The sequence below is a fragment of the Callorhinus ursinus genome, unplaced genomic scaffold (genome assembly GCF_003265705.2).
Source record: "Callorhinus ursinus isolate GAN/ISIS: 27379988/994484 unplaced genomic scaffold, GSC_fseal_2.0 scaffold10, whole genome shotgun sequence".
Classification (NCBI taxonomy): domain Eukaryota; kingdom Metazoa; phylum Chordata; class Mammalia; order Carnivora; family Otariidae; genus Callorhinus; species Callorhinus ursinus.
The window spans coordinates 49,413,576-49,440,161 of record NW_027397072.1 but is presented as its reverse complement, the minus strand read 5'-3'; the positions used below and the strand labels follow the sequence as shown (position 1 = coordinate 49,440,161).

General features: G+C 53.0%; 3 protein-coding genes across 14 annotated transcripts in view; 2 read left to right on the top strand and 1 right to left on the bottom strand.

Moving 5' to 3' along the window:
• Positions 1-203: 203 nt before the first annotated feature.
• HTRA2 (HtrA serine peptidase 2) lies at positions 204-3,450 on the top strand. 2 transcript variants are annotated; one of them, XM_025868341.2, is made up of 8 exons: positions 207-768; positions 868-1,072; positions 1,164-1,358; positions 1,599-1,631; positions 1,866-1,971; positions 2,125-2,194; positions 2,889-2,984; positions 3,092-3,450. In XM_025868341.2, the coding sequence occupies exons 1-8, from the start codon at positions 263-265 to the stop codon at positions 3,255-3,257; spliced, it is 1,377 nt and encodes a 458-aa protein (XP_025724126.1). In that variant the 5' UTR covers positions 207-262; the 3' UTR covers positions 3,258-3,450. The 2 variants fall into 2 exon arrangements, with proteins under 2 accessions (XP_025724127.1, XP_025724126.1); XM_025868342.2 differs by lacking the exon at positions 1,599-1,631 and having other exon boundaries at positions 204-768.
• Positions 2,533-26,586, bottom strand: part of LOXL3 (lysyl oxidase like 3) — a 93,399-nt gene continuing 69,345 nt past the window's right edge. The window contains exons 10-23 of one of the 7 annotated variants that reach the window (XM_073897487.1): positions 19,264-19,588; positions 17,435-17,598; positions 16,595-16,809; positions 6,614-6,833; positions 6,189-6,369; positions 5,895-6,049; positions 5,505-5,672; positions 5,211-5,373; positions 4,776-5,019; positions 4,568-4,683; positions 4,352-4,488; positions 4,134-4,245; positions 3,875-3,949; positions 2,533-3,772 (exon numbers count right to left, since the gene is read on the bottom strand). In XM_073897487.1, the coding sequence (XP_073753588.1) occupies positions 3,876-3,949; positions 4,134-4,245; positions 4,352-4,488; positions 4,568-4,683; positions 4,776-5,019; positions 5,211-5,373; positions 5,505-5,672; positions 5,895-6,049; positions 6,189-6,369; positions 6,614-6,833; positions 16,595-16,809; positions 17,435-17,598; positions 19,264-19,588 (2,274 nt within the window). In that variant the 3' untranslated portion in view covers positions 2,533-3,772; position 3,875. Of the gene's footprint in view, positions 3,950-4,133; positions 4,246-4,351; positions 4,489-4,567; positions 4,684-4,775; positions 5,020-5,210; positions 5,374-5,504; positions 5,673-5,894; positions 6,050-6,188; positions 6,370-6,613; positions 6,834-16,594; positions 16,810-17,434; positions 17,599-19,263; positions 19,642-20,956; positions 21,172-25,763; positions 25,999-26,498; positions 26,511-26,586 lie in introns of those variants that run through there. The other 6 variants (XM_025868325.2, XM_073897488.1, XM_073897489.1 and 3 more) reach the window with 6 other exon arrangements.
• DOK1 (docking protein 1) lies at positions 21,710-24,717 on the top strand. Of its 5 annotated transcripts, XM_025868333.2 has the most exons (5): positions 21,716-21,957; positions 22,273-22,572; positions 22,741-22,834; positions 23,036-23,220; positions 23,464-24,717. In XM_025868333.2, the coding sequence occupies exons 1-5, from the start codon at positions 21,898-21,900 to the stop codon at positions 24,274-24,276; spliced, it is 1,452 nt and encodes a 483-aa protein (XP_025724118.1). In that variant the 5' UTR covers positions 21,716-21,897; the 3' UTR covers positions 24,277-24,717. The 5 variants fall into 5 exon arrangements, with proteins under 5 accessions (XP_073753598.1, XP_025724120.1, XP_025724118.1 ...); XM_073897497.1 differs by lacking the exon at positions 23,036-23,220 and having other exon boundaries at positions 21,710-21,957; positions 22,745-22,834; XM_025868335.2 differs by lacking the exon at positions 23,036-23,220 and having other exon boundaries at positions 21,713-21,957; positions 23,464-23,621.

Below are 26,586 nucleotides of genomic sequence, written 5' to 3'. Positions count from 1 at the left end.
GTCTTGAGGCGCCCCGGAAGGGCTAGCGTCCCAGCATGCCTCGCGGGGCCTTGGGCCACCTCATAACTCGCGTCCCCCGGGGACCACAACTCCCGGCATTCGCGGGGCGGGGGCGGAGTCGGCCTCCCGGAATCCTGGGTCCCGGCGTGCACTTCTGGAGGACTTCAGGTACCGGCGTGCCCCGCGTCTCTGGGTCCGCTAGCTCGCGTCCAGGGCGCCGCCTCTGTGTAGGGCGGGCGAGGAGGCAGCCGAGGCGGAGCTGATGGCTGCACTGAGGGCGGGGCGGGGTGCAGGCTGGAACCTCCGGGGATGGCGGGCTTTGGGGGGGGTTCGCTGGGGGAAGGGACCCCTGTTGACCCCTGACCTTCGGGCCTTGCTGACGTCAGGAACTCCTGACCCTCGGGCCCGAGTGACTTATGGGACCCCCAGTCTCCTGGCCCGGTTGTCTGTGGGGGTCCCTGAACCACGGACGTGTCTGACGTCGGGGACTTGGGATTCCCGAGCACGGCTGACTGCAGGGGCCCCAGATCCCAGGACCCGGGAGGTCTCAGGGACCCCTGGAACCCGTCCGCGCGTATGGCTGGCGGTGGCGCTGGGCGCTGGGGGGGCACTACTGTTGTTATTGTGGGGCGGGGGTCGGGGTCCCCCAGCGGTCCTCGCCTCGGTCCTTGGCTCGCCGCCCACCTCTCCCCGGAGCCAGTACAACTTCATCGCAGACGTGGTGGAGAAGACAGCACCTGCTGTGGTTTATATCGAGATCTTGGGCCGGTAACGGTGGGGAAGAGCAGAAGGCACCCAAACCGCGGGCTGGAGGGCGGGCGAGCAGGGGTCTGAGCCTCCTTAAATCCTTGCTTTCCCCCATCCCAGGCACCCTTTCTCGGGCCGCGAAGTCCCTATCTCGAATGGCTCAGGATTCGTGGTGGCTGCCGACGGGCTCATCGTAACCAACGCTCATGTGGTGGCTGATCGGCGCCGGGTCCGTGTGAGGCTGCTTAGCGGTGACACGTATGAGGCCATGGTCACAGCTGTGGATCCCGTGGCAGACATTGCCACGCTGAGGATTCAGACGAAGGTGGGGGGTCTGGGCAGGCTGGGTCTGGTTGGGTCTGTGAATTTGCTCACATCTCCAGGTGACAGTTCTCTTGTACCCGTTCTCCCCTCAGGAGCCTCTCCCCACACTACCCCTGGGACGCTCAGCCGATGTCCGGCAAGGGGAGTTTGTTGTTGCCATGGGAAGTCCCTTTGCACTGCAGAATACGATCACTTCTGGCATTGTCAGCTCTGCTCAGCGTCCAGCCAGAGACCTGGGCCTCCCCCAAACCAATGTGGAATACATCCAGACTGATGCAGCTATTGATGTGCGTTCTGACATAAGAGAAATGACAAACTAGGTTGGGGGTTGGGGGAGAGGCTGTGGGGTGCAGGCACCAACTGTGATAGATGGTGGATGAGCCTATATACAGAGGTTGGGCTGCACATATGTGGCCACTCAGGTTGGGCTGGGAAAGGAGAGATTTTGGAGAAAGTGCCTACATCCTGGTCATGCCCCCAGACATAGAGTCCCTGGATCTCTTCCATATTTTCTCCTTGTCCTGCAGTTTGGAAACTCTGGAGGTCCTCTGGTTAACCTGGTGAGTGGGACATCCTTCTTTCCAAGAATCCCTGCCCCAGGTCGGTGTGAGAAGGGCTGTGCTTCCCCTAATTCAATGATGTTTGGTCAAGCTTCTGAGCATTCTCCTGTTGGCTATCTCCCAGAATCCAAGCAGGTCTCCCCACCTCCCCAGTACTCCAAGCTACTCTTGTTCAGGTAGTCCCATCTCCTACTATGTGTCTGGGCTAGGGAACAGTGGGCTCTATCCCTGCAGGATGGGGAGGTGATTGGAGTAAATACCATGAAGGTCACAGCTGGAATCTCTTTTGCCATCCCTTCTGATCGCCTTCGAGAGTTTCTGCATCGTGGGGAAAAGAAGAGTGAGCCTGGCTTGGTGGTGGGGATGGGGGAGATTCCTTTTAAGTGGTGGGAGGGCCATTCACTGGGCTTTGCTGGGGGGCTGTCTATTGGGAGGAAAGGGTTGGGGAAGGAAGGAGGTAGCTGGGTGAGGCTCATTTGTCTCTCTATCACAGATTCCTGGTTTGGAATCAGTGGGTCCCAGCGCCGCTACATTGGGGTGATGATGCTGACCCTGACTCCCAGGTATGAGCTTTAGGGCTAGTGACCTGTAGGACCACCAGTGTATTCAGTTGTGGGCAACTGGCACTTCTGTTGAGCTTTGTTCTCAATTTTATCTTTATCTAAGATAAGTTGCCTCATACTTGGAGCTATCAGAAGAGCTGTTCTCTCTCATGATCTTGACTTTCTCACTCCAATTCATCTTGTACGCCTGCTACCAGATTGATTGTATCCTGTTACTGCTTTGATTTAAAAACTTCAATCCATTAACCTGGTATTTAGGGGCCATTTTCTGTTTGTATCCAATTTAACCTTCCAGATCTGGCTTCTTACATGAATATATGCTGTTCCAGCCAACCTGATTTCCTACTCCCATGGTTTTATTTATGTTGTTCTTGCTTTATATAGTTAAATACCAGAACCATTCTTCTAGGCTCAGTTTAAGTTCTACTCTTTCTTTAAAGTTGCTCTTAGAATTCTAAAATGACAGTAGTGTTATTGTCTTAATACTATATATCACTTGGAATTAGTTACCTTTTATATACATGTCCCACTTCCTAACTTCCAGAAGGCAGAAAGCCAGTTGCCTTTGTATCCAGAGTATCTAGTGCATGCCCTTGTCCATGCAGTTGTCAGTGTGCTGATGCGAGATTTGAGGTGAACGCAAGATGGGGAGAGTGCCTTGGTGTGGTTAACAGAGTGATCTCTGTCCTTTCAGCATCCTTGCTGAACTACAGCTTCGAGAACCAAGCTTTCCTGATGTTCAGCATGGTGTGCTCATCCATAAAGTCATCCTGGACTCCCCTGCACACCGGTGAGGGAGAGACTGCTTTGTGAGGTGGGGATGGGTGAGGTGTGCATGTGCCCTTGAACTGGGCTGTCTATTCCCTCCTTTCTCTCTCTGTCCGTCTTTCACCATAGGGCTGGTCTACGGCCGGGTGATGTGATCTTGGCCATTGGGGAGCAGCTGGTACAAAACGCTGAAGATATCTATGAAGCTGTTCGAACCCAATCCCAGCTGGCAGTGCGCATCCGGCGGGGACCGGAAACATTAACCTTATATGTGACCCCTGAAGTCACAGAATGAGTAGGTCAGCAGAAGTATGAGGCTCCTGCTCTGATTTCCACCTTGCTTTCCTGGCCTAGGCTCTGAGGGCACCTGAACAGAGGATTAAATGAACCAGTGGGGGGCAGGTCCCTCCAACCACCAGCACCAATCCCTGGGCTCTGAGGAATCATAAAAATGCTTTTTATATAAAATAAAATTATACCTAGCATCATGTTATAGTCAAAAATAAGGGGGGTACTGATCTTTTCCCCCACAAAAAGGCTAGAGGTAAAGCTGTATCCCCTCTCAGCTGAGGGGAGATACTGGAGCTGACCATTCTGACCTCCCTATTCAAGAAAACCAGCTGCTGCTGTCTGTTGTTCTGGGCAGTTAATCAGGTGCTGCTCTTTGTCTTGTGCTTGGCTCAGTGCTGGGCCTGGGAGCAAAAATTCCCCACGCTTGGCCACAGATCCGGCAGCTGGCCTAGGAAGGAGGGCGATAACCTCGGCTTGACAGTCCACATCCGTAGCACACACTGGATGAGTGCGGCTGGCCTGCTGACGTCAGGGGTTCCTTGGTAAGCTCCTGAGGTAATGGCAGCCTCAGACCCCCGCCCTTAGGGGCCAGTGGTGGTTTGTGGAGGAGGGTGGCGGCACCTTAGACGATCTGGTTGCTGGTCTGGCCAGGGTAGCGCTCAAACCTCCGGTTGGCCTCTTCACTGAAGGCATCGCCTACAAGGTGAATGGGCAGTTTAGGTGAGGTAACAGACCCATTGTGGGGAAGGGTGGGTGGAAGTGGAGAGGCTGGGAGATCCAGAGGTGGGTGGAAAGACACAGAACCAACTTAGGCAGACGAGAATGAAGGTCTTTCCCTCCCATCCCCCAGTCTCTCTGGGCTCCTCTTCCCACCAAATACCAATGTGGCAGTTGTGCACCCAGATGCGGTGCCCGTCGTATTTGCAGTTACATTTCATTGCATTGTTGGTGAAGTCGCTCTCTGCTACTTCAAAATTGGGGTTGATGACCACCTGTGAGTGGGAGAAAGGCAACATAACCAGTTGCAGCCCTCAAATCCAAGGGTGTCTTTAACAAACATTCCTCCCACTTGCCAGCTGGATCTCAGGCCCCCGGCACCTGCAGAATGTAGTTTCCTGGCTTCACATCTGTGATGTCAATCCATTGGCAGTCGATGTCATGCCGGTAGAGATCCCAGCAACCCACAGTAATGCCCTGCTCTCCAAAGTTGGCACACTCATACCTCTTGGAGACATCTGAGAGGGATTGGCATATGTCAGTGTGAGGCAAGGCTGTGGGATGGAGATACCGGTGTCTGTTCGAGGCCCAACTCACCTTCCTGACATTCAGTGTCTTCTAGACAGAAACTAGCTTTGTGGCCCTCAGCCACCTTGGTGCCGTTGGGGGTCAGGATATCATAGTGGGTGAAGATGTCCATGCTGTGGTAGTGCCTGTGGGGACAAGGGGACCCCTGTTGCCTTCCCTACCCGCAGTGGGCTTGCCCTATCTCCAGTGACCTTGCCCTTCTGCTTGCCCCTCTCACCCGTGACACTCATGCCACACCCAGGAATGACGCCCAGCCTTGGGCCTGAAGTCTGCTCGTCCCAGGTTGTGGATCTGGGAGGAGAACCGGAGGAGACGCCTGTGGCCGTAGGGCCAGTTGGCTGAGCGGGCCGAGCGAGCCAGGCAGTTCTCTTCGGCGGCGCAGTAGAGCATGTGCAGGGGCCGGTCCTCGATGTAGGCCGTCTCCTGCACCAGGGCCGAGTGCAGCAGCAGATCTGATGCAGCTGCCCCCAGGAAGGAAACAGAGTGTGGGAGGTCAGTGCTGGGGGTGGGGGGGCAGATGGGGGTGCCTCTCCTCTCCCTGTGGAGGGGGAGAAGCTGGTTCTTCACAGGCGAGGAGTACCCCTCCAGCTTACAGCTCTCTTTTTCTCTCCAAGGGGGTGGCCCAGAGCCTCCCTTCCCTGGGTTCACTCACTCTCAGAACAGATGACTCCAGCAGTGAAGCGGGTTCCTGTTCTCTTGCAGGCAATGTGGGTGCTGTGATGAGCACATTGGTCCAGGGACAGCTCAGACCCTGTGCAGCGCACTCCACTCATCACCACCTCTGTGGTATTCCCTGAGTCCCAGTACCAGGTCTCCTGGGAACATATGTTGGTGTTTCTGTGAGCCCCACCATCCAGCCTCTTGGGCCAAGGGACTCATTTCCACAGTCCTCTGCCCCAAACACAGGCTTTGGAGGCAAAGGCCTTGGTTTCCCTCCCTCACTCACCTGCAGGCCATGGTTGGCATAGCCCAGTCCAAGTTGCCTACAGGCCACCATGGCCTCCAGTGTCCCCCAGTCATCCCCACAGATGAGGCCCCAGCGAAGGGACCCAGGTCCCCCTATTTGCACCTCCACTCGCCCCTCATGTCGGCTGCGGCCCCCACTGAGTCGGATCTGTAGTGACACAGAATGGAAGTTCTGGGTAAGCTTTTGCAGCAGGCATGTGGCTGACGGGTGACTCAGAGGCACATAAGGGCTGGCAAGTGGGGGCATTGGATGGGAGCTGCCGGATGGTGGGGGCCTGGGACAGTGGGCTGGGAAGCTGTCAGGCTGCACATCATGACCAGGGTTGGAGAGGATGCAAGATCCTTGAACTGAACTGGAAAGAAAACTGACCTTGGTCTCTACCCCAGTGTAGGGCAGGTTGCATCGGACTCCAGCATCGTGGCTATGGGAACAGTCCTCGGCTGTGATATTCTTGTGGGGGCACTTCCAGAGGGAGGGTTCCTGTCCAGAGCATCGAACTTCACTTAAGTGGATGGCACCCATGCCTAGAGTGAGAGGTCAAAGATCAGGAGGTTATAACTGGACCTTCACTCTCTGCCTCGGGGTCTCCTTCCCAAGGAATGTACCCCCCAGGAGAGTGTGTACCTTCTCCTTCCCTCTTCCTCCCATCTTCATCCCCCTCACCCTGCCCCATGCGGGCACCACTCAGAGCCTCTCGAGCACTCCCGAAGCCCAGCTCCCGACACACCACGCTGGCTGCCTGCAGGTCCCACTTGCGGTCACAGACTGTGCCCCACGTGCTGGCCTTCAGGACTTCCACCCGGCCCTCTCCAGGGTGGGCCCCACCCTTTAGACGCACTCGGGTCTATAGAGGAGAGAGATGTGCCCAAAAGCAGTGAATGGAAACATCAGCACAGAGGGCTAAGTAGACCTGGGAGATGAATGAGATTCTGGTGGGAGGGAGGGGGTGGTCTCAGGTCTGTGGCCCACCCCCTGGAGAGAGGTTCCTCTCTGTCCTCAAAGGTCAGGGCTGTGCTTAGTCAGGGGGTGGCTAGGCTATGGGGTTCTCCACCTGGGGTGGGGAAGGTTATAGTCACTGTCTCACACACCTCCCCCTGAGGCTTCGACTGTTGATGCTTCTTCTGGCCACTGGATGCTGCGTAGAGAGGGCCTGGCACACAGCTCACCACCGCAGGGGCCCCCCCAGGGCACCTGGTGGTGTCATTGGCACGATAGAACTCCAAGGAGCAGAGGGAGAGGTGGGCCTCGGTGCCCACGCACGCCACCCCATGCAGACCAAAGGAGTGTTGCTGCCGCTGGGCCAGCAGCCTGGGGGGACAGGAGTGGGGTGCAGTCGGGTAAAACAATGCCCCTACCTCTTTGCCCACAACCCTCCTCCCCTCCATGCCTCCACCATCCCCCAACCTTTCGTGACCATTTTATCCCTTCTTCCCCTCTTCTCTGCTGCGTTTCCCTCCATAGAGACAAAGGGAACGAGCAAGTTTCCAGGCTGAAAAAGCCCAGATTACCCAGACAGGAGGGTTTGGGGGGACCTGCAGCCGAGACCTCTCTGGGCAGGACAGCTAGTCTTGACTTGCCTGACAGAAACCTTGCTCCAAATGGTTTCAGGCTGCTGGCCCTAAAGGAGGCTGGGGTTGAGACTGCTGTGCCAGGCGCGGGGGGGGGGGGGGGGGGGCCTGCCCGCCGGAAAGAGAGGGGCGGGAAGGAGTGGCTGACACAAACAGGAAGCCTGAAGAGCCAGCGGGGGGCGCACAGCTCGCTATTACGCTGAGGCTGAGGTCTGAATCAGGGTCGGGATGTAAAGCAGTGAGTCAGTCTTGGGTCTACATGGCTTCTCCGAGGCCAGAGTCTTCCAGGGCAGAATGTGATGGGTGGGTATGAGAAGAATATACCAGAAGGTGGACAGAGGGAAGGACTGGGGCTGGCACATGTGGGAATGAAGATGTAGAAATGTAAGACAGACAACAAGTTAGAGACCACATGGCCAGAGGGGAGTGAATACGCACAACAGAATGGAATGGTAGAGATCTCTCCAGACCTGAGCTGAGCTTTAATAAGGTAGTCCATGGTTCTGCACTTTAAACGTAACAGAATGTTCCGTAGCCACCCGAGCACGAAAATGGGACTAAACTAGAGACGTTAAAACTTGGAAGCACTTGGAAGAGATGCCTTGTGAGATCGAGGGGGCTTGTTCACTGACACTAACAGAGTGAGAGATGGCAGTGGGGCATGCGATGAGAGCAGTGCCCAGGGAGAAGGGCTCGTATTGGTGAAGTGAGCCTGAGAGGCTGGCTTGGCAATGAGTTATTGTAGTAACGTGTCCATCACTTGATATCAGAGGAAGGAAGAGTTCTGACGACTTGAAGTCACTGGCTAGAGGATGCAGAGAAGAGGAAAAGTTTATAACTACAACAGACAAAGGAAACCTGGAGACTACAGAATACCTTTGGAGGCTCAGGATCAGTGGATTCTGAAGCTCAGATCAGGTACTCTCCCAAAGTCCTGTGTGGCTGAACATAAAAGTCAAAGAGGCCATCACAGGAAAAAGGGATCGCTCTTTTAAACTTCCTCCTCCGCTTTCTCCACAAGGAACACAGTAAAAACAGCAGTGTGCAGTTGAGTTTGGGGTTCAGGGAAGACCAGAGCATGGCCATGCTGGGCACAGATGACCCTTAGCTAGAAGGCACTACAAGAACACCCCCAAATTCCGAGCTCCTTTGAAGCCACCCGAAGGAGGAGCTGGGGAAGGAGGGCCACCAGGGGACCACTGGGTGATCCTAGAATGTGCAGAACAGAGGAGGGGACGGAAGAAAGGGAGGGATTTTCTTCCTCTTCAGCTGCGGCTGAAGAAGCTATTGGGGAGACTTCTCACAGCAAATGGCCTTTGGAAGCCTAGTGAGAGGTAATCGCTGGGGTGGAAGCTTTCCACTCCCTTGATTTCTGAGGGAACCCATGAGAAAACTGGGGAATGGGGAACCTCATTGTGTCAACTGGGCCAGAGACACACGGACTATAATCTGATCCCATCCCTGGTAAAGGTTCCAGAGGGGACCCTGAGTCTCACCTCCAAGCTGGTAGCATGTATTTTTAAAAAACTGATCAAATAAAGGTAAGCTGGGAACATGGATCCCTTAGGCAAACTGAACTTCTTGAGGGAGAGGCAAGTGTGGCATCTGAAGGACAAAAGTGCCAGAGGATCTGCTAGAATTCACTGGGGGAAGATAAATAAGCATGTGGAAGAAGGGACTTGCAAAAATCCTGTGACAAGCATAGTTCCCCAGAAACCAACATAAGGACCAGCATCACTTTACGTTTCAGTGACTCATCTGGAAGGTGGTTTGTAACAGTTACTGCTGCTCTGCCACGTCTTGGTGGGGGCGTCCTGGACCCCTTCCTGGCCATAGCCCCATTGCTCTGACTCATCACTGCGCTCTCCCGCTCCTCACACCCAGCCTGAACTTCATTTACCTCTTGATTGATCCCCTGCCCACTGGGGGTTTGGGTTTGACTTTAAACTTGGTGATTGGTCTGAAAAAAGGAGAAAGAAGTTAGTGGAGGTAGTGGTTAGGTATGTGGCCCAGGAAGGACGCTTTATGCAGTGTGGGAAGGAGTAAAGTGAAGGGGGCCAGATTTTCCACTCCTACTGACTGCTGCACACCACTGAACTCCATTTTAGGGACTCAGGTTGCTCTCTGGATTCCACAACAGTGACGAGAAATCTAGTCAGTCCAGGGGGTGAGGGGAGAGGGGATAAGAGGTAAAGGGAGGAGAGAGAAGGGGAATGTGGGTGAACTGGGCGGGGGGGGGATGAAGAGTAGGGGGTAGGAATCATGCAGGCGGCTGAGGCTGGAGTCTAAGCCATTTGGGGGAAGTATAAGGGGGAGGAAGCTTCTCAAGTATTTCCTCCTGGGCACTCTAAGATCAAAGCTTGCCCATCCCCACGCCTGCCTCCCCATCCCCCCCGGAATGGCCATTTTGCAGTTACATCCCTAATTGGTTAGTTAGCTTGGGTTCTGGGATGGACATGGATAGGCTGCCTTCCATCCATCCACCTCCTTGGGCCACAGGGGCGAGCAGGAGGTCCCGGGGCTCTTGCCCCATTACCTTCCAAGGGGCTTGGGGCGCCGAGCCGAGGCTTTGGCCGCTCGCTTCCTTAACTTTCTGCGAGGATAAGACAATAGCAGAATCAAGATCAGTCTAGAACCAGGTGGGAAGGGCTGGTGCAGCTGGGGCCGAGGGCAAATTTCTTTTCCAACACGGAAGTTGGAAAGTCAGCAGGATGTTACGAAATGAGAGATATTCCCAAGGCTCAACCCTTCGCAGCTGTTTGGCTTCATATGCCCATGGCCAGGCTGATGAGCAGCAGTGAGGCACCTGGACTCAGGCTGATAGCGCCCCTATACCAGCATCCACAGAAATTAGGCTGGGGCCGAGGGGTAATGAGGGCTAGGGTCAATATCAGGGTTGATCTAAACTCGAGGGGAGGGCTATGGGGAAGGGTATAAGTAGGAAGGTGTTTGGACTGTTAATATGGTCAGAATGACCAGGCAAGGAGAGAGAACTGGCCTGGTTATAGGGAGGCTGACTGTCTTTTATTCTTGGATTCTCTCTGACTTCTGGCATTTCTAGGTTTGAGGCCTGTGGACCAGGACCAAGGCTGGCGGCTGAGGCTGGAGTCTGAGCCATTTGGGGGAAGTATAAGGGGGAAGAGGCTTCTCCTCAGCCGGGCCTACATTATACATGATAACGTCCAAGGACGTTAACTTGGTTTGACTGGGGAACATGAGGCCAGGTGGGTTAGGATGCCAGTATCCTTCCTGCCTAAATTAAATCCCATACGCTTTAGTCATTCACAAACCAAGTTCAGCCCCCAGATTTACTTCCAGAGAAATAAGTTCTAAAACTTTATTTCTTTTTAATTGGCCTAAATATGTGACCTATTTTCTTCTTCAAGAGGTTGTCTTAAGTCTAATGTCTGGAAACTGGGTCTGTTTCTCCTCTTCTTCTCCCTTTGATTTCAAAGACTTTAATTGTGCCCCCTCTCTGTCCTGTCCAACTACGTGCAGATGAGTGCAGGTTTTACCTGTCTGTCCTTATGAACTTATGGGACTCCCTGTTAGCATCTTACTTATCCTTTCTTTAAACATGTTCTTACTCTGCTGTCTTCTCTTGAGGAGTCCTATCTGGACCTAATATACTGTGTGCAGATGTACGAGGATGTTAGTATGTAGATCTGAAAGAGCACTGGAGTTGCTTGGTATTTCCTGCCCTGGCTTCTTCCTGAGGAGGTATTTAGTTGGTCTTTTTATCAAAATATCCAATATGTCCAACATTCCTAGAAAAGAGTGTACAATAACTCTCAGGTCCCTTTCCTGAGACATTACTAAGAGTTAGAACCTCTCATCATACAAGTATAGTGTGAAACTTTTTCTCCAAATGTCTTTTTCTCAGATCTGTCTAAAATGAAATATATTTTGTGTTTTCTTTCAAGATTATCTTGATCCTCCGAGTACTCAGAAAGATGTAGTACTGTCTAGGAACTTAGAAGTACTTCTTCTCTTAGTTATTTATAAGGTTTTTATATTAAATATCATATGGCATACCTAGTTATATATAAAGTACAATATAGATTATATTAAGAACCTGGTGCTTGTTTAGGACCAGTACTGATATCTGTCTTTATTTACACTCCTTCATTCACAAATGTGCTTGTTTCCTCCTATCATTTGTTTCTTCAACCATCAAAATGTACCTACATCTGCGCACCCCTCTCATTCCGTCTCTCTTCTCTAAGGCCACTCCCCTCAGTGTTTCTGAATTCCATCCCTTAGGATCTTTTCTTCTCCTCAGTTGAGAAGTCACATACAATCTCTCTTCAACTGAATCGTTTTAACATGTTCAGATCTCTCCAACACACACCCCCCCACAGCCTCCACCCCATATCTCCCCGCTTTTTCATAGAAAACACTGTCAAGAGTCGCTCCACTTCTGTATCCTCTCTCTTACCACTCATTCCTTAACCTGCTCTTTTCTGGTTTTCCCCATCACTCTGCGATAATAAAGCTAGTAGACAGTTTCAATCTTCATCTTATTTACCTCTCAGTAGCATCTGACACTGCTGTTCTCATCTTCTCTCCTTCCTTGGCTGTCCTAACACTACTAGTCTGGTTTGATTCCTAATTCTGGTTGCTCTCTCTTGGTCTTTTTCACAGGCTCCTCCTCTAGCTAGTCACTTAAATTTTTGGAGTCCTGTCTGAGGCATTCTATCATTCCATATCCTCTCTTTATATGTTCTCATTTACACCTAACCTTGTATATTCCATTGCCTTCTTGATGTTTCTACTTAGAGGTCTCAAAGTTTTCTAAAATGTAATGTAGGTCCAAAAAATAAACCCATAATTCTTTCAGTAAAATCCACTCCGGAAACCTAAGAGTTAACCTTCTCTTCTTGACTCCCAAACTCAGTCCATAATCAAGTCCTGTTCCTAAACATCTCTCCAGTTCATCCACTCTTGTTCTTCTCCAAACCATTCTCAGAAATGCTGTCAGAGTGATTTTTTGGAGCCCCAAACCTCATCATCATGGCCTCTTACAGCCCTCCTTGTGAAAACACTTCACTTGTTTCCCAGGGCTTCTATTATAAAGACCCAAATCCTTAAGTGGCCTGTCAGGTCTTCCATGATCTCTCATCACCTCTGTGTTCTCAGCACCTTGCACAGTGCGTTTCAAATAGCAGGAGTTCAATAAATAGCTTTCAGCCCTTGAGCTCTTAGAACCTCAATTTCTTTGCCTGCAAAAGGCCGGTAAATGATTCAATTATCTTTGCATTCTTTTCCTCTTCTAAAATTCTACAACTTTCACGTGTTCTAGGGCAGAACTATAAAACCAAGTGGAAAAATGATAAATACATCATGTTCTGATTTTCTCATTCCCAAAATCTTACTGGTTTCCTCTAAAAGCTAGCCGATGTATCTTCTTTCTCTAAGGAAGGTGGAGTTTTTTGTAATGACCTTGCCTATCCTTTATGATGGTATTACCTGTGAGAATGCTCCCTCTGTCTGATGTGACCTGTGAAAGGAAATCTAGATCATATCCCCATCACAGAATCTCCCAGGACTCCTGTAACCCCTTTCCTCACTACGGATGAGCTCTCTACTTAATATGTGTCCTTCTCCAGCCTTCATATCCCAGATTCAGTAACAGATTGCAATATCTACACAGATATTGCTGATCTCTGCAAGTTACTTCAGACCACACATACCTAGGGATAACTGCTGGGTTTCAAACTTGCCGAGGATGGCTCCCTTGGAAAGCTAGTGCATATTACCTTGAAGCCCAGAGGTGCCTGATGGCCCACACCATCCTGCTTTCCAGCAGCTTCAGGGTCATTTCCTGTATGTCTTCTCTTATTTTCTGTTACCAGTCATCCTACAGCTGTTCATCCCCCTCCCTCTTGGTTGTCACCCTCCGAGTCAGCTTCACCTTTATAACAAACTCCTAACTAGCCTTACTGCATCTAGAACCTCCTCTCTCCAATTCACTACTATTGGGTACACTTTAACAACACTGGCCTTAATTTATCAGTGTCCCATACAGATACTTTTATTTTTAATTTTGCCCTAAGATAAAGATGAAACTCTCTAATCTGGCATGAAAAGCGTTCCATTTTCTGGCTCTTAAGTATTCAGATCTTCCTTCCATTACTTTTCCAGCACAACCTTCTACGCTAGTCAACCATCTTTTGAAAAATATCCTAGTCACTGTCATCTCTGTCTGGGTCAGCAATGACTCCATTTTGCTAAGTCATGGACTAGGGAAGAATTGGAAAATAGTAAAATTTTAAAATGCAAGGATGGCAGAGTGTAATCTTTGTTTTTGTTTCTCAGTCCTTGTTCTAAAAGAACTCACCAGCAGCACTGAGTCAGGTGATCACTCTCTCCCTCTCCTCCTTGAAGCCCGTCACTTGGCTAACAGCCCGCCACAGTCCCTTGGTTTTCTTTCTACCTCACTTCACTGTTAGCATGTTCACTTTATCTTCCTGACCTCATAACATTTAAGCTCTCAGTTCAGTCCTTGGACCCCTCTTTTCCTGTTTACACTCACTCCCTTGGTGACATTGTCCAGTTTCAGGGCTTATAATACTTTTATTCAACTGAACTCTAGAGTCATATACCCAATTGCCTACTCAGCCTCACCAATTCAATGTCTTCGAGAACCTCAAATTTCACAGGTCCAAAACCAAGTTTTAATAGTCAATGTCCCCCACCCCCTCCTCACACAGAACATGCTCCACCGTCTTCCTTATCAGAAAAGGCCAACTCCGTACTTAGCTCAGGCTCAAAACCTTGAAATGAACCTTAATTCCTCTCCTTCTCTCATACCACATTAAATCCATCTGCAAATCCTGTTGGCTCTACCTTCAACCATACACAGAATGTGATTTTTCACCACTCTCCTGGTCACCATCACGTCTCACTTTCTTTACTTGGCTTTCAGGAGACCATAACCTCCTAACTAATTTCTCTGCCTCCTTGACTCTACTGCATCCCTTACAGTCTATTTGTAAAACAGCCAAAATAATACTTTAAAAATGGAAGTCAGATGTCACACCTCTGTTCAAAACCTTATCTCACATAGAGAACAAACCCGTCTCTCAAACGTCCCTACGTGATCAGGCTCCCCGTTCTTTCCCGATCTCCTCCTCTAGCACCTTTCTGTCATTTTCTTTCTTGTTGCCTCAGCTGCAGCCCCAGTGGCCTCCAGGAGCATGACAAGAGTGCCTTCTCCTTCCCTCTACCCCTCCCCTGCCCCCAAGGATCTTTTATGATCCCTCTTCCTGTAAATGCTCGGCTAGATTTCTACACAGTTTGTGCCCTCACCTCCCTTAAATCTTTTCTCAAATGATGCCTTTTCAAAGAGGCCTTCTCTGACCGCCTTATCTAAAACTGCAATCCTACTTCGACTTCCTAACTCCTTCCCTGCCTTATTTTTATTGATTACACTCTTTGCCATCCTTGCATTTTAAAATTTTACTATTTTCCAATTCTTCCCTAGTCCATGAGATCAGGGATTTTTGTCTCTTTTGCCTACTGTTGAATCCCTAGTGTCTTCAACAGTCCCCGGCACACCGTAGACACTCAATAAACAAATACTGGATGAGCGGATCGCTTCACCTTTGTTCACACTAGCCTCATCACTGAAATCTCTGCTTTTTAAATTGTACTGATCTTTCAGAACCTGATGCTTGGGTTAGGGAAGGTAAAGAACAGCACAGAGAAAGAAATATAACCCCAAGACAGATAACAGTAAGGGAGCACAGCACACAGCTGTTTTAAAACAGTTTGAGTCTCTAGACCAGATGAAGTATATTCCTTGGGGCTGAAAGAACTTTCAGATATGCCGAGAGCCAAGGCAAGGAAAATTAGAGCAAGTGTGGAGAAGACTAGAGATTGGATAATGTACTGACTTTCAAAAAGAAGAAAAATGATTCCTTGACCTAAAGAATAATATTCTAGAATACAATATTAAATGGAAAGTTTGTGAACAGTGAGGAAAATATATGGAGATCCTTAGAGACCTAGAAGGATTTCAGTAAAAATTAGCTCAAACCACCATGATTTCATTTTTTGATAAGATTACTAAATTGGAAGGCTGGAGAATGGCCATGAACATAATATACCCAGATTTTAAGGGAGATTAACAAAATCTCCCGTGATTCCATTATAGATAAAATGGTGAAATGTTGGCTACGTCATTATAGTGTTCAGTTTGTTCCCAATTAATGGAAAAGATATTTCACAACTAATGAGTAAAGACTTGATGAGTAAGGAAGAGTTAGACTTTGGGTTTTGAACATTTCACTCTGATGAGGCAGAAGGCATAGCTATCATGTATATCCTCCAGAGGAAGCTGGGAGGGATGACAAATGGAAAAAAAATGTCAAGATTCAGGATAATCTCATAGGTTCACGGTGGCTTTTTAATGGTTTTTGAAAGATGTATCCAACTAATTTAATAGGGCAAACTCAACATAGATTTAGGTTCAAATAGGCTTTTCTATTAGTATCAAGGATAAGGGAAGATCTCAATTGGTTTTAGATGATTACCAGTTCAATAGGAACAGTGGGATGTTTCCTCAACAGAAAGTCAATACCAAGTCTGGACATGCTCTACCCAAAGTTGAGCATTTCTACTGTACCCTGCCCTGATCCGACCGTATCTGAAGTTGTGTGCCCAATGGAAGCTCAGCTAGATGTCAAGAGGTGTTTCTGCAAAACTCAACTAAGGAAGAGCTGAAAACAAATTAGCACTTTATCCTGCGTAATAGATTACAGAGAGACTGTAAAGATTTCTAAACTCCTCAAAAGGACTGCATAAGATACTCCAGGGTAGCGAGGCGCTGTTAAGGACAGAGCCATTCACCAGCGTGATCCGTTACTCTGGAAGCCAGCGCGTACACCAGGGCTCCAGGCAGTGGAGAGGGCCGGGAGTCTCGGCCGAAGGATATTCTGGAAAACTTGCTAGGATCCCGGGGGCTCCCGAGGGCAGGGCCTGACCTCTCCCCGCGCCCTCTGACCCTCGGGGATTGGCTCTCTGACCGGGACACGCGGGCCCAGGCCCGCGCTGGACACACCCAGGCACCGCCTCCGCGGAGTGCGGCCGCGCGCTCCCTGAGCTCGGATGGCGGGCCCCGAGGCCGCGCCCGCGCCGCAACAGTAACAGCCCCCGGGACCGCCGGCCGCTGGGCGTGGCCTGGCCAGGCTTGGCGCGCGCCCCGGGGCGCGGAGAGTCTGCCTGCCAACCGATGGCGTCATGGGCACCGACCCGAGACCGGCGCCACTCGCCCCGCCCCCGCTGCGGACCCGAAAGAGCAGGAGCTTTGCTTGCCCCATTTCAGACCCGCCCCGGGGAGCCCTTCATGGTCCCACAAGATGTCTCAACTCTCCAGTTTCGAAAGGGCCTCCATATTTCTCCACTGTTGCAGAGCCCCGGACCCTCCCGGGGGTCGACACACCACCCCTTAGTGAGCACCCCTCAATCCCAGTCCACTCAGCGCCCACGTTCCTTCACCTGTAGAAGGCCGTGTTGACCCTCTTTTCGCTAGGGAAGCCCAGCATCCCGCAGACCACGTGGCTGTTCTGGGCGCTCCAGCCTTTGTCACACAGTTGCGACCAGCCGTCGGGAAGCCTGACTTCGACCAGTCCCTCGGTCACTGGCAGGGGCCGCCTGCCCCGCCCCACGGCCGGTCGAAGTCGCACCTCCTCCACTTGCAGGTGCTGTTCTACCTGGGATGGGACCACAAGCAGAGGAAGGAGAATCAGTAGCGCCTTTTACATGTCCTCCCACCCTCATGGACCCTGATCATGTGCTTGCTGTAAAGCCCGTGGGGAGTAGGGGCTGCCACAGGGCTGGGAGGCATGCCTGCTGTCTGTGATGAACTGACTCTCCTGGGCCACGAGAGTGGAAGGAAGGGCACGTGCTCTGAGAGGCGACTGAGGGTGCTGAGGAGGTTGGGGAAGGAGCGCCCAAGGCGGCCCCAGCATGAGAGAGCAGTTCACAGAGCAAGTGGCATGGAAGCAGTAGGAGAGATTAGGAAGGGAGATGTTCCAGGAGAGCAGGGACACCTGAAAGGAGGGAGAGCAAGGGATGCCCTGGGGACCAGGGATGAAGCTGGAGAGGTTCACGCCAGGCTTAGTAACTTGAATGCCAATGCTAAAACAAACCTGGGCTTTAATACGTCTAGCTCTATCCTTTGTCCCCACCCCCTAAGCCTTCCACCAACCCAAATTAGCCTGCGGGGCATAGGGGATTCCCTACCTTCTAGTACCCCCTCTAACCACATATAACCACCCTGGTCATCCTGGGTGGTGTGTGTGTGTGTGTGTGTGTGTGTGTGTATGAACGGCAGACCTCAATGACATTCGAATCTGAGAAGCCGGGGAGGCGCTGGTCCTTGCAGATGACTCCAGCATCCTCATCGTGGGTACAGTCACTGTTCCCCCAGCCCCGGGAGGCACATTCAGTCACACTCTGCTCAGTCCCACTGCAGCTCAGGTTGTCCAGCCAGATGCGGCCTGTGGAGCAAGAGATGGGGGGATAGAGAGGCTTGTGGAGGCAGGATGGAGGAGGGAGGGAGGTGATGGGGATTTGGGGAGAGTGAGCATACAGGCCTTGCATCTGGCCATGATGATCCCATTTTTCTGGTAAGATAATGGGTGTGCAAGAGACAGAACACCCTGGGAGTTAAAGGGAGCACAGGATTGATGGGGGGTCAGGGGTGATCTGGGGGATACTCAAGAAGTTGGTACAGTGAATAAAAAATCAAGAGTCAACACTGAATTTCTGATCAGTCCTGACCTATTCAGTAATAACTACAACTTATCGAGTACCTGTTGTGTGTTAGGCACTCTGCCATGTATACATATATATGATTATTCTTAGACCTGCCACCATTTTACATAAAGAAATTGGGGTTCAGAGAAGTTAAGTAACTTGCCTAAGACCACACAGCCAATACACGGGGACTTAGGGGTTTAAGCCATTTGTGAGACTTGGAAATCTAAGATCTTTTCACCTCAGCCTCACTTTCTCCCATGGGCCTGCCCTGTCTGTGCTGCCACATTGCTCCTTGTTTTTCTCTCTCCCTGGACCACACTGAAATGAGTATCTGACTTCTCAGAGTTGGATGGACGCAATCCACATGGGATTCCACCCCATGTGACTCGTCTGTCCCAGCCAATGGCAGGGACCCATCATGCACATCCTGACGGGACTTACCCAGCTTTTGCTGGGATGCCTACTTCCTGCCCCACCAGGCCACTGGAACCATCATAGAAGTCCTAGTGACTCTTTGTGACTTTCCCCACCAGGTCTGATTCAGTCCTTTGCTGCCATCCAGAAAACTCCCTCAGCCAAATGACTGTCCTCATATTTGAAGACAACCTTCGGGTAAACGCTATCCAAAGCTTTTTCTTTTCATACCAAACACCCCTGGTTTCTTCAGCTATTCCGTCTTGAAACTTGGCTTCCAATCTTTCACATCTGGGCAGCTCTCCTCTGAAAGCATTTCCATTTTCTACTGTCTCTCTTAAATGTGGCACCTACAAGGGACACTTTATTCCAGAAGTGGTCCAGCCAGTGGGAGTGGGGGATGCGCTGCAGACTGCACCGGCTTCTGTCCGTCAATCCTTCTGTGGGCTCATACAATGTAAGCACTTTCAGGTCTCAGAATTCCTCCTAAGCCCCTACTACCCACATTCATTCTTGTCTTAAGAGTTTATACTTGTTAGTTCCAAGAAAGTTCTAAGAAAACTTAGTTCCAGCTTGCTGGTTTCAGCTCTTGCCTACAATCTGATTTTGTCAGCTGCAGTATCTGTGATGCCTTCTGGTTTGGGACATCCAGACATCATTTATCTGCTCTCAGCTTTCCATCAAACCAACTGTGCTTTACTTGTACAGGGCTCACCTGTATCAGGGCTGTCCTTGCATGTGTCTTTGTGGAATCATGAGTTTGCCGAAGAAAGGCACCTAGAGATCGCCTAGTCATTTTGCACATAGGGCATCTGAAGATCAGAGAAGGCATGGACCAGCCTAAGGTCACGTAGGTCTGAGAACTGACTCTCAACCATGGCTCTACTTGACACTGGCTGTTTCTGGTGTCCTGGCTCCCTGCACCTGGCCTGGTGTTCCCTCTCCCTGCCTTAAGGCAATACCTAGGCCACGCATGGAGCTTTGCTCACCTGTTCCAGGGCCGTATTTGGCACTGTGGGTCCAGCCTGTGGCCTCCGTGAAGCCCAGCTCCCGGCAGAGGACATGGGCAGCCTGAAGGGTGAAGTCGTCATCGCAGATGGTGCCCCACTCGCCAGCTCGCTGGATCTCCACGCGGCCCTCGAAGGGCTTCCTGGGGAAGCCGGCCAGCCGGAACCGCAGCCCCTGGCTGCCAGCCCTGTCCTCGGGGGTCGTGGCCGGGGATGGAGACCCCAGGCAGGAGCTGCACAGCAGGGACAGCAGCAGCCCCCATGGGCTCCATGGGCGGGTTCTGACATGTCGCATGGCAGGGAAGGCCTGGGGGCCCCAGAGAGAGAGAGTGTGTGAGAGAAAGCGAGACCAAGCCGGGCCTGGGTCCCAGAGAGTTCAGGAGAGGAAGAGAACCCCGAAAAGGACAGAGACAGAGACCGTGTGAGAGAAAGCCAGGGACCCAGGGACTAAGTGAGAAAGAAACACAAACTCAGTAAGAGCAGAAACAGAGCCCAAGAGGCGCAGACTAGGGAGGGGGGAGAGAGAGGGAGACAGACACAGAGATAGAGAGGCTCTCCCTCACCATCAGCTGTTCTGCCTCACAAGGACCTTTCCTAGCTCTGTCATCATCACCTCCATTATCCCCACCCACCGCTCTAAGAGACCCAAAGTTCAAAAGACCGTGATTAGAGACCAAGAGGCAGAGAATGGTCGAGAGAAAGAGATAGAGACTGAGCCAGAGGGAGACCCAGACAGGATGTGAGAGGAAGGGAAACTGTGGGAACAAAAGGGGAGCAAACAGAAAGAGACAGCAGAGAGAGACAACGTGGAAGACGGACAGAAGGGGACCGTGAGAGAGCCAGTGCACAGAGCAATGGAGAGATGCAGGCAACAGGTGGGGAGAGGGCCTGGCAGGAGCCAAGGAGGGGTGGTGGCAGGAACCCAGATGATTCCATTCAGCCAGTCAGACAGAGGACAGACAGCTACTGATTGTGGAGAGAAGCAGGCCAGGGGGCTTAGGAGCCCCTCAGATCTTAGGTTCTGTGATTGGGAGCCAAGCCCAGAGTCCTGTCTGGGCAGATTCCACGGCGGAGCCGGCAGAGACCAGGACGCATGGAGAACCCCCTGCACACCCTACCCAGCACACAGGCTCTCACATGCCCTGCAGGGTCAAGGGGCCCAGGAGGGCCAGGCCTCAAGCTGGGAGGGGGAATGGGGTGGGGTTGTCCAAACCTCCTGCCAACACTGCCATCGCTGTCACTGGGCAACCGGAGGCCAGGGCGCCAATCAGCTCCTCAGCCAAGGCCTTCCCTCTGTCTGGGACTGAGAACAGCCCCTCTCCAGCAACGGCCCCCCGAACATGCTTTCCCCAACTCAGACAAACAACACAACAGGACAGCTTTGTTCTGGGGACATTTTGGCTTGGGGGCCCAGGGGTAGGGCCTCACAGAGGAGCCTCCAGGCTTAGGGCCCTGGCCGCTGCCCTATTTGGAACACCCTTCAGAACCCCCACCCGCCAAATATCTGCCCCCTCACTCCACTCTTCTTGTGTCTCTCTTTTTTTAAACAATGATAAAACCCTCTGTTGGTTGGTTCCCCTCGACTCCATCCTGCATCACCCCTTTTCCGTGGTCCCTCCACCATCCTCTCCATCCGAAACTCCCCTTCCTCCCGCGACAGCGTGACTCCCCCTACCTTTGGCTGAGCGGAGCTCTAGGGGCTGGGAGAAGAGTCCAGGTCCTGGAGATCAGTCCTAGGACTTCCCAAAAAAATGCTCGGCCAGGGGAGACTGGACCCCCCCTCTCTCCCCCCTCTCCGTTCGTCCCTCCCACGTCCCCTTGAGCCCTCCCACATTCCGCCTTCTCCTTCCATTCCTCCCTGGCCAGTTCCCTCCTCTTCTCCTTTTGGTCCTCCCCTCCCCCGTGGAGCTGGCCGCGGCCGCTCCACCTCCCTCAACCCCCCACCGCCGACCCTCCCCCGGCCTGCTTAATGAAGCTTTCTTTTCCCGCGGGTTGGAGGCCGGGCAGCTGCGGTCAGGGAGCTGGACACGCAAGAGGCCACGGGGCCGCGGACCGGCCTGGGCGGCGGCCCCTGAATCGGCGGGAGGCCGCGGCTCAGCTCCGGGCTCCGGGAAGCCTTCCAGTCCCCAGCCCCCAGCCCTTCCCCCACGTCCCGGACTCCGCGGAGTGTAAACAGCCAGGCCCCTGCCGGGCTAGGGGCGGGTCCGGTCAGGGGAACTGAGGCGATGAAGGCCCGCAGAGTCCCTCCGGTGCCCCACGGTGCCCACTGGCATTTTTCGGGGTGACGTCACGGCCTTCACTCTGATGTCACGTTGAGCATATGACGTCCTACACAGCCCATAAGCCCAGGCGCCAGAGCCCTCTGGCCGAAACCTCGAGGTTTCTCCTGGTGGAGCCACTTGTGCGCGTCCCAGGGCTGTGGCAGGAGTCTGAAGGTGGTGAACCGCCCAACTAGCTGGGGACCCCTTCCCTTTTCCTTTTGCGGTTCTCCTTGCTCCACCTTCGCGGGCCGCGGAGGCCGGGGGAGGGGCGGGAACGCCTCCGGTGGCGCGGCCCCGCCCCCGCCCCGCCTCTAGCCCGCAGGGTCAGGAAGCGCGGAAGGAAGCGCCGGGGGCCATGGACGGAGCTGTGATGGAAGGGCCGCTCTTTTTGCAAAGTCAGCGTTTCGGTACCAAGGTAGTCGGGGGCAGGGGTTGCAGAACCCCATCAGACTTAGGAGTGGGCTGTAGAGCCCAGAGGGAGGGAGGGAGGGGGTGGCAGCGGGTTGGAGCGCGGGCCGGGAGCTGAAGAACCCTATGACGTTCCCGCGAAGTTGATTGCACGCTCCGGAGAAGGTCCGCTGGTCTCGCGGTACGCCCTCTCTGGTCCTGCGGAGACGGAGCTGCATTCTTCTCGGGGAATTTCGCCCCCGGCCGGGAAGCTGCAGACCCGAAATCGGCCTGCGCCGGTGCTCGCCCACTCCCTTCCCAGCGTCTCGCTCTCTCTTCCCAGAGGTGGAGGAAGACCTGGGCGGTACTCTATCCTGCCAGTCCCCACGGCGTAGCGCGGCTCGAGTTCTTTGACCACAAGGGGTCGAGCTCCGGAGGGGGCCGAGGGGGCTCGCGCCGCCTAGACTGCAAGGTGATCCGTCTGGCGGAGTGTGTGAGCGTGGTCCCCGTGGCGGTGGAGAGCCCCCCAGAGCCTGGCGCCGCAGCTTTCCGCCTGGACACCGCGCAGCGCTCCCACCTGTTGGCGGCGGACGCGCCGTCCAGCGCCGCCTGGGTGCAAACACTGTGCCGAAATGCCTTTCCGGTGAGCGGGCCGGGGCTGCCCGCGAGGGGCTGGGGCGAAACGCACTGGGCCCAAGAGGCGACTCGAGGTGGGGGCGGTTACAGCAGCAGAGGGCCTGGGCTGGCTCGGACCCTGGCAGCACTGGTGAGGGAATTGCAGGGTCCTCGATACTCTCTCTCCTTACCCCAGAAAGGCAGCTGGGCTCTGGCGCCTGCGGAGAACCCACCCAAGCTTTCTGCCCTGGAGATGCTGGAGAACTCGCTGTATAGCCCCACCTGGGAAGGTAGACGCCTGAGCCTGGGCAGGGATGGGGTGGAAAGGAAGGGTGTCCCTAGGAAGGGAGTGATTAAAGGGTCAGGGACCATGGGGAAGTAGGAAGCTCCTGAAGTTTCCAAGTGAGTGCTTGGATAACCTGTCCCCACCTACCCAGCGCCTTCACCTAGCAGTCTGGCCGGGTGCCAATCTAATTGTGTATTCCTTCCAGGATCCCAGTTCTGGGTAACAGTGCAGAGGACGGAAGCCGCTGAGCGCTGTGGCCTGCATGGCTCCTATGTGCTGAGGGTGGAGGCTGAGAGGCTGACTCTCCTGACCGTAGGGGCCCAGAGTCAGATACTGGAGCCACTCCTTTTCTGGCCTTACACTCTGTTGCGCCGCTATGGCCGGGACAAGGTGCGGGGGGCTGTCAGGGAACCCCGACTTCCTGGGTTGGGGTAGCTGTGGGGTGGGTGGGGTGGGGCAGGACAGGAAGGCGGGAAGCTCTGTCCTCTGGATAACCCTTCCTTGCTCAGCCTGTGGCCGCACCTCCCTCCCCAGGTAGTCTTTTCTTTGTAGATCCTCTATACTAGGCCAGGCCCTGGGACTCATCTCCTTTCATGGCTCCTGGTAATGTGTTTTCCTCCACACCTTCTTCAGGTCATGTTCTCTTTTGAGGCTGGTCGCCGCTGCCCTTCAGGCCCTGGAACCTTCACCTTCCAGACGGCACAGGGGAATGACATCTTTCAGGCGGTTGAGACTGCTATTCACCGGCAGAAGGTCCAGGGAAAGGATGGTCAAGGGCAGGATAGTCTCAAAGCCGATTCCCAGGAAGGAGAAGTGGCAGAGGGAAAGTTGACATCCCTGCCTGGCCCTCAGGAGCTCCCGGGCAGCCCTCCCACCCTGTATGCTGAACCCTTAGACTCCTTGCGCATTCCTCCAGGCCCTTCCCAGGATTCCCTATACTCAGACCCCCAGGACAGCACCCCTGCTCGGGCAGGGGAGGGAGTGCAGTTCAAGAAACCTCTTTATTGCGGCTTGTACGAGCATGTGCAGCAGCAGTTGCTGAAGGCCAAGCTGACGGACCCCAAAGAGGACCCCATCTATGATGAACCTGAGGGCCTGGCCCCAGCTGCTCTCCGGGGCCTTTACGACCTGCCTCAGGAGCCCAAGGATGCCTGGTGGTGCCAGGCTCGGGTGAAGGAGGAGGGCTATGAGCTCCCCTACAACCCTGCCACTGATGACTATGCTGTGCCACCTCCTCGGAGCACAAAGCCCCTCCCAGCTCCCAAGCCCCGGGGCTTGGCCTTCCCTGAACCCAGAGCTCTAACTGGTGGTGGCAGCAAAGGCCACAGCTCAGACACTGCCCTGTACAGCCAGGTCCAGAAAAGCAGTGCCTCAGGGAGCTGGGACTGTGAGCTGTCTAGAGGAGGGGCTGACAGGACCGGGGTCAAGTCCGAGGGCTCCACATGAGAGGTAGGGCAAGGCTGAGGTTGCTGGTAGGGCTACCATGGGGAGGTGGCACCGGGATCAAAGAAATCTATTAGAACCTGCAGGAACCAGAGGGTTGGAGAATCCTGTGTAAGCCAGTCCAGGGGACCTGGGAGGGATCAGGGGAATCAAGGGAAGGATGATCAATCTCAAGACGTCCTGCAAGTGGGACAGATGGCAGGGGTGAGGGATGGGACCTGGGAGAGACCAGCACCTCCAAGTCAACCTCCCCAAAGGAATGGACAGCTGCCGGACCAGGTCTATGAAAAGGGGTGCTTGGTTTGAGTTGGTGCAGTTTGAGGGGCCTGCATGGAGGCTCTAGGGTGATGCCGGACTGTGCCTGGATCCTCACCCCTGCATTGTTCTTTGCCAGAGATCTAGATTTCAAGAAGTTTATTCTCATTAAAGTCAGCTTGGGTTTAAGAGGTCTATGTGTGTGAATAGTCACAGAAGGGACACGGTGTGCTGGGTGGGTGTGGAGGGGGTCAGGAGAATGTATGGGGGGCCACAGAAGGAGGAAGGGGTCCCAGGGAGGTGAGTTGAGCATTGTGGTGGGTGAGAGCCTCGGTGGTCCAGTCAGGCCCACTTGGGCTTGAGCCTGTCTCTGGGACACTGGGTGAGTTGTATAACATCTGTAACCCTCAGTTTCCCTCAATGCCCCTTTGTAAAATGGGAAAACCCAACAACAGGGTCTACTTCACAGGGTTGTTTGTGTGAAAGGAGTTAAGTTTCTCAAGTACTTAGTGCAGTCTGAAGCACAGATTAAGCATTTTATAAGTGGTAGTTATTCCATGGATGGAGAGGGCCAACAGAAAGGTGGACAGGCATGGGGAGAGAATAGGAAGGCAATAGGTCTTTTTCACACTATCTTTTCCTCCTGCTCTCAGCTATGAGACACCACCTGCCCCAACACACACAAATACACACGTGCGTGCGCATATACACACGCACACAAGCGCATGCATGCACACACACTTTACCTATAGGTACTCAAGCACCAACCATTTTTCTGTTTGAAGGTCGAAGGGAACTGCTGTATGGTGGGTGTAGTGGGAAGAGCATAGGCTTCGGAATGAGGCTTAAATTTCAATGTACTTATTTTTCATGAGCTCTGCAAACCTTGTCCTTGTCTCCTGAGGTCCAGTTTCCCAAAGGTGACCTGACCTCATCTATCTGCTTACAGGGAACTACAAGGAGAAATTCAGGGAATGCTCTTAATAATAGTGGAGATTTACTGGGTATTTAATCTTCATCTGTGTTAATGATATCAAATGATCCAAAAGAAATGAACTCCTGCTTGGAGAAGGAAAAAGTTCAGGTGTGTCTCTTCTAGGCCTGAGTGGCGGGGGCCAGGGCGGTAGCAGAACTGAAGACAGAGGAGGGGAAGGCTCTGTTTCCCAGTCACCTGGAGCTCACAGAGGCTCAGGTGGACAGAAGGCAAGTCTGACCATGGAAAGCCATTCACCGCATGAGCCTTCGTATGGATGTGGTTGAGCAGGGCAGCCGGGCTCTGGCGCTGGGGACTCAGGGCCCCCAGGGATACTCTTCCTCTTTCTCCTCCCCCACTTCCTCCTTGGAAAGCCAGAAGAGGGCTTCTGAGGAAGACTTGCTGGCTGCTGGCATCTGGGGGGCTCTGCCAGGGGTTGGAATCACAGGCAGGGGGGCCACTGTGGCTCGAACTCGGTTTGTCTGTAACTGCCCAGCCTGCAAAGAACGCAAGCCGACCCCTCTGGAGCCCAGGCCACGGTTGCTGACCTCCTGTCCTGTTCCTGGGTTCTCCTACCCTCACTCCCTCCTGTGTTCCATCCCTTGAGCCCTAGCCTCAAGGCCCAGGGCAGTGGAGTCCCCTGGGCTCGCCCCCACAGTGCCCGCTCCCGGCCGAGTGTCCCTCCTCGGTTAGGTTGTGCACCAGCTAACTTGTGGAGGGCTCTTCTCCCATCTCTAGAAGGACTGCAGTTTGGAAAGATCTTTCTTTTATAACTTCGGCTAAGGCAAAGCAGGAGTTTCTAAAGTTCTGTTACTGAGAAACTAGGAAAAGATTAATAGGGACAAAGGGAAATATTATAGAATATGAATTTCATAAAAATAACTCCACTCTCAATTCCTTTTCTCTCTTTAACTCTTATTGCTAAAGCCCTGACTCCAGTTGACTAACCCTGGTCAGCCTCCTTTTCCTCATCTGTACAATGAGCATTAACACTTACCTTGCAGGGACGCTGTGAGGATTAAATGAGAAAGACATATGTGAAAGCACTTGTCACAAAACCTGGCAAATGGCTGGTGTTCAGTAAA